A 17,290-nucleotide genomic window follows, 5' to 3' on the forward strand; every position below is an offset into this window, starting at 1 on the left:
ACTAATACCCCCCAGCATGGCATCAGCATTTCATACAGTGATATATGAACAGGAAAAGCCCAAGCATAACCCATCACTTGATTCACTGTCTCAAATCCTTCAGATTATTCAGCCCAGCAACAGAAGAGAGGGAATAACTGTATAATTGGCACAAATATGCAAGGACAAAAAAAATCAACTTCATGACTCATGCGAAGGTGCTCATTAGGATGCAGAAGAAGGTTGGTGGAAGGGCATCCATCATCACAGAGTGCACTGTCACCTCAGTGCGCCTATCCTACATGATCATACGCCGCATGTACAAATGCTCACATGTATCTTTTTTACCTTGCACAGATCTGTTACATCCCACCTCATCTAGCTACAGCTTGGCAATACCGGTATGTCTATCTCACAAATAAACATAGGAGCTGTAATTAAGCATTTGGCTACCTGGAATTCACTTCAGAACTATCTTATTCAGTAGGAATAGACTATTCAGACATGTTCATATGGTTAATTTGTCATTGTTTGCAGTTTGGGGAGTTTGATGTCAGTTAGGACCATGGGGTTGTGTCCAAAACTGCATCAGTCCATAATGTCTGTTAGGAACATCTCCAAATGCAATTGAAAGGAAAGGTTTGCAGGCGCTTGGCCAAGCTCCTCCACTGGATACAGGCTACAGCTTGGATTGACAGGTCACTCTCAAAGGCTCATTGTCAGGAATATAAATAGTTTCAGACATGGTTTGCTAATTTACTGCTAGCTGTAGGACGGGCTCTAAGAGTGTGAGCTTTTTCCATGCATCATATGCTTTTAATCTGAATCTGTATGAAGGCACAAAGTAATTGTGCTTATATTGTATTCCTTTGTATTGTAGGACTACAGGATTGTCAGGCTGTTTTGAGTCAAGCAGTCATGATAATACCAGTGGGCATGAAGCCCCTGTATGCATTGAGCTCTGTACAGTGCTACTTACAGCAATCACAGCTTGTCCTTACTCTTTTAAAGAAGGAGGTCATTTTTGTTTGTCCACAGGTTATGAGTTCAGCATTTCTCTGACAATGGCCATTAAATTAAACATTTCTATTTTCATCCATGCTGTATTCAACACAATTATACTGTCTATATTATTTAAATTAATTAATTTATTTTCTTTCAAGACTAAGCAGAGTAAATATTTGAAGTACAAAAGGACTGGGCTGCCTCAGAAACCGTCCATATGTAAAGCTGCCTTCATGACACTGGCAAAGAGATTTACACCACATTTCAGCACATGAAAGGAGCCTCATTTTGCATTCACAGAACCTGCCGGTGCCATTGAGTCTTTGAACTTCCATTAAGCCATTTATCACCATGCAGTGCAATTCATTTCTTTTTCAGACACAGGGGATGGATGCCCTCTTCCCTCCCCAACTCCACCTCTGTGGACTCTGAGTGTTGAGTTTACACAAAGTAATGTGTGCACTGACCAAGATGTCGGAGGTTGTCATTTTCAAGTTCAAAAATCAGTTAATACATTTTTATTTGTCTCAACAACCCTCCTTCACCAGTGGTTTGTGTCTTATTATGACTTATACATCATTATCCTTTGGATTGCCCTTTTGCTGGTGATAACACAGATGTTTCTTTTGAGTGGTATGTCTGACCCTGCAACGTCTCTCTGTTTTCTCCAGTTGCCCCATCTATCCATGAGATGAAAAGCCATGGAGTTGGTCTGGGACGCACAGCTCTGCTAAGGTGCGAGGCAGCTGCTGTGCCCTCTCCGACATTCGAGTGGTACAAAGGTGAAAAAAGGTGAGCCCAGTTTGATGGTATGACCTGTCTTGACAAAGTGTGTTGGCGGCATCACTCAGATGTCCACTGGATGCAGACGCGTCACGTTTCTGTTGCATAACAGACATCATAGCTCATCATGGCTCAAGTGTTTCAGAAGTGAAGGGTCATAGAGCAGTCTGTTTTTTTAGCCACATTTAATATTTTTTTGAATTATTTGCTGACATTAAAAACACGTTTCCAAATTATTAATTCGGTAGTCTGGCTCAACTGATGTACATTGCTGGGATAAAGCCTGACATCACGTGCCAAATGTCAGGCTTTATCCTAAGCTTAGCGCATTGTGATTGATTTAAAGGTGAGCTTCGCAGGGCTTTTAAAGATAGACTGTTTAAAGTTAGACTTTGAACTAAAGTCTTCCATGCTGACACAACAATTATTAGATCATACTTGTTTACAATTGTGAATGTGTGATAGGAAAGGTGTGCTTTTCATTTGTTTGCTTTTCCCCAGAGACGATGCATTTTTTTCTGCTATTCGTCCTTCGGGGAGAGCTCACATAAATGTTCCTGCAAGAGTAATTTGTGCCTTATCCTCACCATGCATCCTAATAAAATGTTTGCTGGCAACTGGCTTAAATCATTTGCGCCACATACATCAATCAGTCTAGATTCAAGTGTCAGTTCTTGAATTTAAAAACCAAATTACCCCCATTACCCATCATTTACCTACTCCTGGTGAGCACAATTTCAATCATCAGCTCACACTGTGCTAATTGTAATTATGGGGTGGATTCAATTTATTCAAATTGCTAAGGAGGCAAGTTGGCATGATTCTAGTCTTTACTTAATTCAAGGACTTTTGTGACTTCTTATATGGCTGAATGGTGATTTCTTCATTCGGTCCTCATCATAAAAAGGACATTAGAAGGAGGACTTAAGCACAGAACATGTGTAGCGTCTGTACAACATTAACACTGACTGTGAATACTCTATTGCCCATTTACTGTGTGAGGCCACTTCTAATTTTGGCTCTGTGTTGATTGCAGCCATACTATCAGTGCAGTGCTGCTGCCAGTTTGTCTCAATCATAAGTAGTGTGACAGTTTAGACAACCAAATTTTTCTCCTGATGTGTCACTGCTTTCATTCTTCAATGGGAGTGGGTGAGTGTTTATGTGTGCGTATGCAGGGGTGGGAGGTTTATTTCAATGTGACAGAGGGGAGCCTTGACTAGTTTGATGTTGAACTAGCGAAGAGGCGAGACTCCCACCGAGATTATCAGTGAATGTTGAGCTAACATTTGTGGAGGTCGCCGTGGGAGAGGGAACAACAGATTTGTGGATATTTGCTGGACATAAGGTCACACAGTGTTTCAACTCAGAATACTTCTCAGAGCAACTCGAGCCGAGCTAGGGATCAAAGGGGGGGAGGGGGCGGGCACAGCAAGGCCAGGAAGGAAACGTGTCTCCTCTGTGGAGGATTTTTTAACGGTTTATAATGCCAAATGTGAAACTGTAGCAGTAACAGGAACCACACTGATGAAGACAAACTCAGTTTTAATATCTACGATAATCTCACAATCAGGATGCATGCTGTTATAGACTGAATTTTAATCTCTACAGGCTGTTAAAGATCATCACGACCACCAAAGTAAACAATTAAACATTTGTCAATGTCACAGCACAGATGCCAGGCACAACTGGAATAAGATTTATTGTAATCCCCCTGCACCTGCAACACAGCGATGAACAACATGTCAAGTGGCACCCAGCTGGTTCATCTCTGGGTCATTTCTCTCCCCTCTCAGTCCTTCAGAGCAGCTCTCCAAGGCAGGCGTGACAGACCAAGGGATAGATAGATGTGTTGAAGAGGGTGATGAAGTGCTGTACAATCTGAAGATCCACTAAAGGATGACAAACATTTGTACCGTCTTTGACTCATGCTCCCCCGCCCCCTGACACTTTGTGTGTGGGTGAGAAATAAAAGCTTCATTTGTTGTGATTGTGTTCTGTTTACAGGATTATCAAGGGTCAAGGCATCGACATCAAGAGCCTCAGCTCCAGATCAGTCCTTACAGTGACCAACATGACAGAGGATCGTTACGGGAACTACACATGCGTCGCCTCCAACAAGCTAGGGACGGCTAATGCCAGTGTGCCTCTCATTCGTAAGTTGTCATTCTATCTGCTTGTGGCTAACTGGAGTGGTGGAGAGTGAGAGGGCTGAAAGAGTGTTGTGGATGTCAGTGGGGGTTTGTGCCCTTCAGAAGTGTTTTCATTTTTGCTGCAGCATTCTTGATATACGTAGAAAAAGTGATGCAACTGGGTGCCCACACATCACCAGTAGAAGTGGTTTCTCATTTCCTAGTCATCAGTTTTGTGAATGTTGATTGTCTATTATGGTTGCAAAGTCTGTATGTGTGTGTGTGTGTGTGTGTGTGTGTGTGTGTGTGTGTGTGTGTGTGTGTGTGTGTGTGTGTCTGTGTGTGTGTGTGTGTGTGTGTGTGTCTGTGTGGTGTGTGTCTGCTTTCAAAGTCTACATCTGCATGTGTACTGTACAAAAACACAACCTGAAAAGAAATTTAGCTTTGAGGTAACAGCATTGTTGAATGCCAAGTACTGTAGCAGTATGACTTAAATTTTAAAGAGGTCTGAGAGTCAGCCCTTTCATAGATTTTAAGACGCAATGAGGCATCTAACAGTGATCCAAAGAGGCCAAATATTCAGAGGCCATACTGCTGGTTCATCAGCGATAGAATAGAATAGAAGATAATTTATTCATCCCATGGGGAAATTCGAGTGTCCAGCAGCTCACACATAAACACACATTCCCATACACAACACATGGGGATGGGGGGGGACAAAGGATCTGCTGAACCTCTCTGTCCTACAGTGCAGCGAGAGCAGTCGCTCACTGTAACTGCTCCTCTGTCCAGCCAGGACGTTGTAGAGGGGGTGGTTGTCCTTACCCATTATGGCGTTCAGTTTGTTACATGCACGCCCCTCCACCACAGTTCTTAATGAGTCCAGTCTTCTGCCCAGCACTGAGCTGGCCTTTTTGACCAGCTTGTCGAGTCGTCTGCTGTTTTTGTCTGTCATGTTGCCTCCCCAACAAACTGCACCATAAAACAGGACACTCGCCACCACAGTCTGATAAAACAAACGTCAAAATATCTGGGCCTCCTGAGGAAGAAGAGACAGCTTTGCCCCTTTTTATACAGAGCATCTGTATTAGTGGACCAGTCAAGCTTGCTGTCCAGGAGCACACCCAAGTACTTGTAGGTCTGCTCAACCTCAATGGCCTCCCCCTTTTTGCAGACCGGCTGGCAGGTTGGCTTTGACTTCCTAAAATCCACCACCATCTCCTTAGTCTTGGCAGTGTTCAGGAGGAGGCAGTTCCTATTGCTCCAGTCACAGAAGTCCTCCACAAGGACCCTGTACTCCTCCTCCCGTCCACTTTGCACACATGTCACAACAGGCGTATCATCCGAGTACTTCTGAATGTGGCACGACTCAGAGTTGTACTTAAAGTCAGATGTATACAAAGTGAATAGAAACGGAGCCAGAACCATCCCCTGTGGAGCCCCCGTACTGCATTCTAGAGACCCAAAAACACTTCCCCAGCTTGAGAAACTGCAGCCCTGATGTTAAGTAGTCCATTATCCAGGTGGTCAAGGAGGGGGCCACCCCTATACTTACCAGCTTGTCTCTCAGTATGAGGGGCTGGATGGTGTTAAATGCACTTGAAGAATCAAAGAACATGATCCTTACATAGGAACCAGACAGACTGCAGGATTAGGTTATTTGCTTAACATTCTGAAACTAAGACAGCAAAAGTTTTCACAGAACACCGGCCCATCAAGGCAAAAATCCAGGTTCCATCCTGAGGCAGTGGGACCTCCAGCTTGGTGGTGCGTTCCAACAAACCCAATTTTCAGTGGTGGGAAGCCAGTGAGGGTTCATGTCCATGTCAGTCCACTAGCAACTTATTCCAGTTGGTCAGGTTGTCTGCACAGAGGGGGTGAGATCTTGGGCAGATAGTTTGAGCCTCTGGCCGTATTTGGCCCTCCTGGTCAGGGTTGATGGATTCATGTGTATTTGAGGAGATACTTCGCTACCAACACTCTACCAACAGTAGATAAGGCAGTCATAACAACTGCAGTACAATGGGAATTGGCCATTAAGGAGAAAAACACAAAACTGCATCAAAACCTCTGTGACACAGCCCAAGAAGAAATTTTACATTTTGAGCTTAACAAAGCTAGTAATTTATGGGTTCAATCATTCCAAAAAAGCTTGATAAGAAAGCCATCACACAAAGGCACATGCAATTGTATGAGGAGGTGAATGACCCGTGAGCACTGGAACAGGGTGTGGGATGTAATGCGACCATCTTTCAATCCCTTCAGATGGGTTTGAGTCTAGAAAGCCTCCAAACAATAATACGTGTTGCCAACTGCTGAAAATATATGTGATGGTAGACTTGTACAATATACTGTAGGCAGCCGTCTTATCATAGTCATAAGGCCCACTGACTGGAGCAAAAGGCAGGGTATAAACCAGCCGGCCAAGTCATCAGTCTAATATAGGGCTAGCTGGTGATTTTAATGGCTGATTAAAGTTCTTGATCATGAAAGTATAATGGGCTTATTAAATCAGGGATGCTCAAAACACAGAAATTATCAAACAACATAAAAGCACCTTAAAATGCCCTAAGGCTTATTCTGGTTACTAACAGGTCAATTAACAGACCTTTTTTTAACAGTCAATTTGGATCCTGGTGCACAGACAGGGTTACATCATATATATTTCAAAAAAGGGAAAATCCTCTCCTCTCATTTTTTAACACATTCCAGAGTCTGTAGTCCACAGCCACTCCACTCACTGCATGTACCCGTCTTTGAATCTCTATGGAAAGTGGCTATCAACCACTTTAATTGTTAAAAGAACAAGACACTTTTCCTAGAATGTTACAATATCCCATCTACGCATATAAAGTTGTTCAAGAGCACTCACACTTTTTCTAAGTCTACACTGTTAGGCATTTTAGTTATTTTGTCCACCCGCTGTACCTGATAACCAGCAAAAAAAGCATGAACATATTTTCTTCAACATTTTAGAGCAAGTATTTGCGGGGAAAAAAAATCCATTTAATGTATTCAGTGATGAAATATGAACAGGTGAATTAAATTATTCACCAGTTTGCGCTGCACCCTCTGATGATAACATTGTCCCTAGCAGACCAGAGACTCTGAATACAAAAAGATATTTCCGTAGAGTTGGCAGTTGTCAAAGGAGCACTCCACTCTCCTGTTTGTGTATGCACAAAGAACATCAAAGGCTTGTCTCAGATCCTCAAATGGATGATCTTAATGTGACACAAGCGAGGCCTCAAAGGCAGAAACACTCTGAAAAGTCAGAGGAGGGAGCTTCCTGTGCTGCCACCCCCAACTTCTCTCTCCTCTATTCCCTCTCTTTATCTCTTTGTCTGTCTTTCTATCGTGGCTTTGTCTCTCTGATTCTCTTATCTCACTCTCTTACTCTCTCATTCTTTTATCCTCAAAACCCCCCCTTGTCTCTCATTCTTCCTCTCTATCATCCTTGTTCTCGCACACACACAGCGTCTCTCTTCCCTCCTTTTCTCGTTCATGATCTCCATTTATGGAAGAGAGGCCAATTCTGCTGTCGTTCTTAATGAGAAATGGCAAGCGATCGCTGCAGTGCACTCTCACTGTTACGTCGACGCAAATAACAAAACCCAGAGGTTAGATTTCACCACGGGTGACTTTGGATTCCTATTTTAGAACCAGTCGATAGCTATTGATGAGCAAGATGGGAAGTGGGAATGGGTATGCATATTTGATAGAGCATCATACATAGAGGTGAATTTTAAGTGGAAACACAATGTGGGTGGTTTGCAGTGAATGAATTGAGTATTTATGTATGTATACAGTAGTTTCTTTGGATGTTTCCATTACACTGCAAGGTATTTTGTATTTGTATTTATTATAAGGATCTCCATTGGCTGACGCCTAGACAACCAGCTAGTCTTCCTGGGGTCCAAAACAACATTTAATCAGACAATATTAAAACATGTCATGACATATACAGAAAAGAAAAGAAATACAACAATATCTGCTTACAGAACTAAATAACAAAAGAGACTCAAAAAATAAAAAAATATATCTTGAAAACAAAAATTAAGGTAGCTCACATAGACAAAGTAGAAAATCAAAAAGCCTTCTTGAAACACCGCCACTGTGTTAAAAGATTAAATATAAACTGAAATACTACGCATTCAGGGCTCAGTTTCATTAGTCTCTTGACAAGATTCTGAAGTTGACAGGTTCTTATCCTTCAGCAGTGTAAATCCTTTTTGTTTTAACCTAACACAGTCACTTTAAATCAGTCCAGGAAAAGGCTTGCCATTATCGCTGATGAGATGAACTGTGACTCTGGAAAGCCTTCTCTCAGGGAAAGTAAACACACTTGCCTTCCATCCAAAGCGGCCACTGGAAGACAACACTTGTTTGGTTTCCGTTTCAAATAAAACAATGATGAAAAACAGAATTTGCATCCTGGCTTAGTGCATATCCTGACATGGTAGGTTCTGACTAATTTCTGCATTTTTTTAAAATGAGTTGGATGGCTGTGTCCTCACTGGTGCGCTGCTCTGCTGGTTTGGATTCAACTCTGCCAATTGTGTTAGACCACGTGGGGTTTTTGTGCTGTTAAACCATTAGTTTTAGGATTGCGATCTCTTTCAGCTAAGTACCACTCTAAGCTGTGTGTTTAAAGCTGTGGTAAAACACAAACGGTAACACTTCACTTGAAGGTATCTATATAAGAGTGACATGACACCAGTGTTGGGAAGGATACTTTCAAAACGTATTTCGATACAGAATACAGAATACATGCCCACAAATGTAATTTGTAACGTATTCCGTTACGTTACTCAATCTGAGTAACGTATTCTGAATACTTGGATTACTTCAGGATTACTTCCACATGGAATTGTGTTTTATAAGTGTAGGAATGCGACTATCACATCCAGCTTACTAAACAGGCCTATAATGGTGTTTTCTTTTTATTCCAACTAGCTGAATGTGTACCTGAACAAGCAGATAGATTATTGTATTAGTAGTACCGAACTGCATACTACAAAAATCTAACCGCGGTCTAAGCTACCACAAGCTAATTTTAGCTAACGTTAGTTAGCATGTCAAACGGGCCTATAGTCTTTAAACAGCTCTGGAGCTAGTAAATCAGCACCTAGGAGAATGTAAAGTCGCACGTCAATGTGAAAATAGCAAGGTGACCAGTAAAACTACAGCAGACGACTACCCTTGGCTAATTAAAAAAATAACTTACATTAAGATGCTTCTTCAGGTTGGAAGTGGAGTAATTTGGATGCTGAAAGAAGGTTGGTTGCTGGCAAGCAGAGGCTGCACGGCACAGTTAGCTGTATTTCATTCTCCCTGTTCATTCTTTAATGTGAAATGCTGTTTGAATTTCCAAGATAGAAACGTATTGCTGCCCTGTCTCTGTCGTGCCGGTTCCGACTCCATTGTGACTGATCACGCAAATAGCTATTTTTTCTATTTCATATCGGTGCTTCTGGAAAATGCATTAAGTTGCCTTAATTTATTCAGAGTGAATAAACTCGTAAAACAGAGAAATATCATCATGTAATCCATTGATTTTAACAATGTAACTGTATTCTAAATACCAACTATTTAAATCGTAACTGTAACGGAATACAGTTACTCATAATTTGTATTCTGAATACTTAACGCCGTTACATGTATTCCGTTACTCCCCAACACTGCATGACACAGTCATGACACATGAACCTTAACTCTAACTCTAACCCTAACCATAACTTGCCATGACAAAAACCAAATGACACTTACTAAAAAAAGCGTTATGTCATAAACGTTTATGACTTGTTTATGATGTTTATGACACATTCATGACGGTGTCATGTCACTCTTATGTAGATACCTTCAATAAAGTGTAACCACACAAACTAGGTTCTTTGGAGCAGAAAGTTAGCATACAACCTCTTTGTCACTACTTGTTGGAGTACTGTGTGTGTGTGTGTGTGTGTGTGTGTGTGTGTGTGTGTGTGTCTGTCTGTCTGTCTGTCTGTGGATGGGTGGGTGGGTGGGGTGTGTGTGTGTGGTGTGTGTGTGTGTACAAAGCTTTTTATACCTGAATGCTTTTTGAATAACACAATACCCAGGGTCATCAGCGAATGAACAAATATTACAGTAGAATAGGCACTTGTTACACTTCCGTCTGTACTGCTAAAAAGTTGTTATGTTACAAAGGTGTAATAAGCTGAAAAATGATGGCATACATGTAGAAAAAAATCTGAAACAACTTTAGAGGCTTTTTGTGCTTCTATATATGTTTGCAGGTGGAATATTTGTGTTTAATTGATTACAACTGAACCACAGCTTCCACAGGTCTACATCTGCTATAATTTATATATATATAATTATAAGACACAGGTTTTGTCTCAATTGCTTTCCAGTAACAATAGAAGAGTAATAGGCGAAAACAAACCGGTGACACTGGAACAAAACCTACAGAGTGTGGAACCGGATAGGTGCATTTGTTTTTACACTAAGAAAGATGCTAGTTCCATACATAAGGATGAGTTAGTTAAGTAAATCATTAGCTACAGTAGATGATGTGCTGATTTGTTTGTTGATTTAGTTATTGAGTTTATGTGACAGGCACTGTGCATATTGTAGTCATTGCCATAAATTAGCCAGAGCTAGCCCAGTAGTTAGCCAGATGTTACAGTGAGCGTGTCTGTTGTTATGTACAATATAGGTTGTTCATGTGTCCACAAGTTTATGTACCATTAGTGGTGTACCATTAGTACCATTAGTGGCTTTGCAAATAATTGTGCAGGAATTACTATAGCAGGCTCAGCAGTATGATCATTTCAGTTGGACTTGCTTGTAAAAACCAACAGTAACTACAGTTAAACCTGGACATCCACTACATAATAAAACATATATTTTTAACCATGTTGTGCATTGTTTTCCTATTGTTATTATTATTATTATTATTATTGATATTTATGTTTCCATCTTTCCAATTTTTTATAGTTTCATACTAAATTATGCGTTAATATTTTGTGTTGCTGAAAACCCTTTTGGGTTTTTCAAAGATTACTGAATATTTATTTTTCATTAAACTGAATGTTGTGACTTGAATGTAATGGTAATACACGAGGCACAAACTAGGGCTACAGCTGAGCCATCCATAAGTCATGCATCCAAGTTATAATGTTGTCATGCCAAAGAGATACTGTATCCAACAGTTGTTCTTTGATGAAAGTTTGTTGAGTATTCTTGCTGAATAAGAGAATACAGAAAAAAAAACATAATTTTTTAGCACCTGCATGTTGTGTTTCTGTAACGCACACCTACATAATTAAGCATTGTGTTAGTTCATGCAGGACATGGAAGTCATACGCCCACTAATTGAATTTCTATCTTTTCTATCACATATCATAAACCAATCACAGCCATTCTCACATTGAGCCGGTCGATTTAAATGTCTCCCTACTCCTCACTGATCTCTGCTACACCAATGCTGCCTCACTCTTTTGAGCTACAAGTGGAAGTGCACCTAGTTTAGAGTGTTAACATGACTTAAAGTTTAAAATAGTTTTTAATGTCGTGATTTGGGCCCACTCTTGTATACAGGGGGGTTTCAGCATTGTGCTTAGCATGCAGCTTGGCTGGTCCAGGGAGCTTTATTACAGTGGAGCCTTCAGCACCAAGCATAACTGTATTTCCATTTGTTACAATAAATGGTTAAATCTATGATGAGAGTGTTCTTGACTAAACTATATATACACCACGCACTCACACACACACACACACGCACACACACACACACACGCGCACACACACACACACACACGTTGTGATGATTTTAGCTGAGGTATAACAATCACCAAACTGACAATCCCTATTTCAACTTCCCATTTCATGTGCTAGATGGAAGTGAACTTCGATGAAAAGACTGAGGCTGTTCACTCCAATTTTCTGAAGAGTCCTCCAGCTTAATTGGTCAAGCTCTTATCCCCCAGCCCACCTCTGCTTAGCCCTGGAGGAGATTTTTCTCCACCTATACCTCTGCCTTCATTTCCTCTTTTCTTCTCTCCCCTCCTCCCCTCCCCGAGCAGTAATCGGAAGAGACTGATGGGGGAGAAAAAGAAAAAGAGTTACTCTCTCACTCACTCGTCACTGCTCAGCCTTCCTCAGGCAAGAGAGACACTGCTGGCTAGTTGGTTAATGAACGCTGTGTTCGTTTGTCACGCTTATCAATCATTGCATGTGTAGGTGTCATTTCGACATGTCTCCTCATCTGCCATTGTTGTTGATGATGTTGTTTGTTCCCATACCGTGTGATTGTACCTGAGTCACGGAGCAGAGATGCAGGAAAATGGGAGCTAAAGGTGAAACGTGAAATGTGGGTGTGTGATTGCAGCTTAACATGCATGGAAATGATACTGAAGAGATTGGAAGGCAGGTTTTAGCAAGCTGTTTTCATCTTTGTGTAAAATTGCTACCTCTTCTATTTATGTGTCTACATTGGTCATGAAACCATCTTTTTCTGATTGTCGTTCAGTGTTTTAAGATGAACACAATGGATTATTTTGACAGTTTTTTGGTGTCTTAATTCAGATAGTCACCTATGAAAATATGCTGAATAAATTTAACATGGCGAGGTTGCAGTGTCCTTTATTTTCCCCCAAAGCACCCTTACAGTGTTGCGCCATTTACCTCATTTGAATGCCTGTATTTCCATATTTAGGCAATCAGAAAAGCCATTAACATTTTCCCGTCTCACTGCGATGAAGACATGTTTGGTGCTATGGCAGAGTGTTCATCCCGCAGCGGGCAATGGACTTTATACCCACCCACCCACCCACCCTCGCCGACTCTTGTATGAGGCCAGATACACTGCTAGGAACGCTCATCCCTGGATGACTGAGCCCAGTGGATGCTCACAGGATGATACACTCTCTGGACAGCATTAAAAAGGACATAGGATGAATAAGTAATTTGCTGGCTCACAAACTAACACAGTACTTAACACTACCTCTTCCATCATTATGGAGGGATCAGTGAGAACATTTTTTAAATAGAACAGCTAAAGAGTTTACAAAAGCAATGTGTAGAAGAAGTGTGAAGAATAACTTGATAATGCACTCAAAGCAGTAAAGATTAAATGGTTTCTTTTGAACATCCTCTTGCTAACTATTTTTTATGGGGTACTAAGTAAGATTTCTACTTCACTATAGCACAAATGGCCATATTCTGTCTGTGGGGGTTTTAGAGGATTAGGATCAATATTATTGACTAAGACAATTTATGAGTTGCTGGCTTTTGGCACAAATACTCTACAGATGGAAATGTTCAAGACATTTTGCCTCTTTGCTGCATGCTTCTTTTGGATCTTTGGTTTTGTTAGCTTGCTACCTTGTCTCTACTATTGTGAAAATATAACTGAACACGCCTCATGTTAAGGATCCTCACATACTGTACAGTAGGTGTCTGAGTCTTAATATTGCAGCTTTAGTAGTAACTCCTCATTATGCATGTGATGAGCTAAACTGAGCGGGGCCCCACATGAACACTGATTCCTACAAATCATGTCCTATAAATCTCTCGCATTATCTCGTCTGCATGAGAACAAAGAGAATAGCAATCCATGAAATGAAATAGCTGTATGAAAACTAATGTGTTTCATCTTGCAAGTGAGCAGGCTGTGCAAGGTCGACTGCCACATACAGTACAGTGGTGAAATGATGCGTTGCTCTGCTGAATGAGAGAAAGAGCCCAATTCACTGTGGAGCTATGTCGGAGAGAGTGCATGTCAAATGATATGTTCACGGTAACGGACGAGTGTCTGTATTAAACAGATTGCACCTGCCTGCCTGTTTGAAGAAAAAACTAAAAAGAAACTGTCTTCACATATGGGCTCCCCCAGGAGTACTTAAAGTGGAAACATTTGTGGAAGAAAAAATAAATTCGACCATTTCCCCACCAATACGCCGAGAGAAAAGGCATATCATATCACGTATGAATACTGATTCCTACACAATTTCCCCATCAAAAAGAATGATGAAATCAAGTGAAAGCAAATGCTTTATTGTTGTTGGCACAACAGTGGCTTTTTAAACAGCAACACAGTCATTACACAGTTGTTAGAGCACCTCTAAAAAGCGGCACAGAGAGCACAGATTGAGAGCATGGTGTGGACGACAGTGCACCCTTTTGCCCCACAATTGAAATGGCCATATTGAATTTCCATGTGAATGGATTAAAATAGAGAGTTTAAGTAGGCTTCTGCACTATTGCATGGCCAAGCAGGATTTATTTTTTGTGAGTAAGGTGTGAGGTTTAATCATGGCTGCCATGGTTTCCCTTGTGAAAGATAAGCTCCTCTGCACCATGAAGCCTTCTAGAACAAGGTGGGGTTTTACCTTTCGTGAGAAGCATAACTACTTTTTGAGCTACAAGTGTAAGTGCCGTAAACACAAAGCTGAAAAGAGCCCTATGAGTCCAACCAGCGCATTACTTTGAGTTGAGCTCTCATGGTAAAGTATTGCTTTGCCACAGATCACAGATTCTGCTCCCCGAGTGAGTCACTGCACAAAGCTGGTGACAGCTTATCTCGAATTAAGTGCTTGTTTACCAAACAGAAAACCATGCTATTTATTTATTTGTCTCAAACTTCAGATCAAATGGGCAGTAATGTTTACATTACAGTGATATATTTATACCATAGCATCATTAAATAGTTGCTCCACAGCAGACCGGGATTTAGCTTTAAGTTTTTAAAAGTCAGAAATCAAAGGAGGCCTTGGTATCAATAACATCATCAACATCTAAGTGTTAGGTAGTTATTGGCTACAATATGTCAATATGTACAAATTCATTCTTCTCTAAACAAGTTTGGTTCCTTCCATACCAAAATCTTTAGGAACATCTTTACCATTAATGTGACTAACACAAGATCTACTTGGTGTGACATTTTACTCATACACTTCGAATGTGAAGAAGACATGTTTGCTGCCGTCATTCCGTGAATACACTCAGTTTTGATAGTTTGCCACACTGGACTGAACATTTCTGGATTTGACATTATTCCATCTCCCAAATGTCACCAGTGGCTCAGCCTGACATGAGTTCATAAGGTAATCAGATTGGGACTCTTGAGTTCCGTCCAAAGAGGGATCAAAGGCAAACTAAAGGTTCCCCTTTTTTTTACTCATTCTTCTGTCAGTTCATACAATCTAAAAAGTAGGAAATTAAATGGAGAAACTGCCAGTTGTTAAGCATACCAGAAGTACGCTAAAACTTTTTCACCCAATGACGGAAGTAAAGGCTGGACTACAATAGAGCTGTTTGGAGCAGTTTGTGAACAGCGTTTTCTGTTGGAGATGGTAAGTGTCTTTGGGGTGAACTTTGGGCTTTTTCACTTTGTAAACATAGAGCGTGCACAAAAAAAGATATATAACACAATAAAGGAAAGGGAAAAAGCCAAAAAGCATAATATGAGCACTGTAATGCATGGAGAGGATTTGTCTCCATTCCCTGTCCTTTTGTCCTTGCATGCATTTTTATTTTTATTTTACGTCTCCATTCTGTTAATAATACATGAATGTCCTCTTTCCCTCCCCCTCCCCCTTCCCCCCTCTCCTCCCCTGTAGCAATTATTGAACCCACCACCACTAGTGCTGTCTCAAGCCCAGGTCAGTATGTCACCATGCTGTACACCAAATCAGCAAATAGGTTTGCTGCCTCATACTAACCTGAGCCGAAACCCTTTCTTCCATCTTGATTTATTTATTAATTGGCTGGCTAGAATGCCTGCTGGGTGTACAGCTTAATTGTATGTCCTTTTTTTGTTTGATTTGCATTTCTTGTTTGTTTTTTTTCTGTTAATTTTGGGTTGGCTTCTACAGCCTGGCTACATACACTTCCTGCAGCCTGTGTCATCACAACACTCCTCTCATTACAATGCCACCTCCGCCACCAAACGTGAAGCAAACAGTAGTGTCATCAAAGTGGCTGTTCCATAGGCCTCTGGGTCTGATGCTTTTCATAATGCTGATGGCTTGTTCTTCTTCTCTTTCTGGCTTTCTCGCCACAAACACCACCACTCTCCTGCTCCTCAGTGCTACCTAAATGCAGTATACATCAAAGGCAGGAAGCTGTTGGTGGCAAAGGCCCTTAGTTTGTTGTTTCCAAGATGGATTCTCTGCTGTATTTGTACTTTTACCACTCCCTTTATGTCTTAATCTTCCTATATCCCTCTCTCTCCTTCCTGTCTCTGCTTTGTCCTCTTTCTAGAACAATTAGTTGGCGCTCTGCCACCCTCTTTAACCTGATCTCCTGCTAGTGCTGTTGTCGGTGCTACACTTTCAATGTCGCCCTTGTTCCCCCCCACCTCCCCTCACTGTATTCTGCCGCTTCCACGTTCAAGCCCAGCGTAATCCCCTCTGCCTGGTCGTCTTTTCTCCCTCCCTAATGGTTTTAAGCAAGTCACAGAATGTAATCTCTCATACTGGTTACATTATTTTTGCATAATGCTCATCACGCGCACAGAAACATGCAGACATGCACTCACACTGAAAAGCTTTTTTTGCACGGACACATGCAATAGACACCAAAACTAAAACAGGAACATGAATTATTCAAACATGCACCTACACTTACAGTACAATCTTAATCACATGTGAGGATTCATGATGCATGATGAATCCGCGTTTTTGTGACTTTCATCCAGCTCTGTGGATAGACGACATCGTTTTTCCTTTTGCGTTTTATGGAGACACAGCCCTGGATTAGCATGTGTTCGCCTGCATTCTCTACCTGTCTATCTGAGCCAAATATAATTATCCATGGAGATTCTGTCAGATAACAAGTTAAAATAGGCTCAGCAGCAACGAACAGTCCTGGCATGGCCCTGAACTTTCATTTGATGTAACGCTTGCAGAACAAATGACAATTTCATGGTCCAAAGGAACACCACTGGTTTCAATCGTGGAGATAAACTCACTCAGCGTCCTACTGTTCTTGTTTTGTTCCAAGTGATATTTGAAGTTAATTTTTTGATGGTGCCCTCACTAAGTGGCTTGGCAAAAGGGAATTATTTTAGGTTCCTGCAAATGGCTCTTTGTCCCAACTGTTGTTTAATCAAGTTTAATAATTAATTTTAACAGTATATTATCTGCTTGTATTACCCCTGTGAATGAGTTTGGGAAGATGTGCTTCCAAAATAAGTAATGAAATTCTAGTTTGCAAGGTAAGCGAATCAGGATATCTCTGAAGTAGAAAAAATGTTCACCCCCCCACTGCATTTGGAGTGCATGTTTCAGCCCATTGATCAAGGGCAAATGACAAAAGAATTCAAATTACATAGAGAAAACAATGTTAATAGGAAACAGGCGTTTTGCTTTTATATCTAACCTTGTTGTGCCAGCTCTAATAGA

The 17,290-nt window shown here is 41.1% G+C and overlaps 1 protein-coding gene across 2 annotated transcripts in view; it reads left to right on the forward strand.

The window, feature by feature from the left end:
* Nucleotides 1-17,290, forward strand: part of negr1 (neuronal growth regulator 1) — a 153,112-nt gene that overhangs the window by 109,656 nt on the left and 26,166 nt on the right. Inside the window, exons 5-7 of one of the 2 annotated variants that reach the window (XM_028587407.1) lie at nucleotides 1,656-1,776; nucleotides 3,775-3,923; nucleotides 15,506-15,547. In XM_028587407.1, the coding sequence (XP_028443208.1) occupies nucleotides 1,656-1,776; nucleotides 3,775-3,923; nucleotides 15,506-15,547 (312 nt within the window). The remainder of the gene's footprint in view (nucleotides 1-1,655; nucleotides 1,777-3,774; nucleotides 3,924-15,505; nucleotides 15,548-17,290) is intronic. The other variant, XM_028587408.1, reaches the window with a different exon arrangement.

This window comes from Perca flavescens, chromosome 9 (assembly GCF_004354835.1).
Source record: "Perca flavescens isolate YP-PL-M2 chromosome 9, PFLA_1.0, whole genome shotgun sequence".
Lineage (NCBI taxonomy): Eukaryota > Metazoa > Chordata > Actinopteri > Perciformes > Percidae > Perca > Perca flavescens.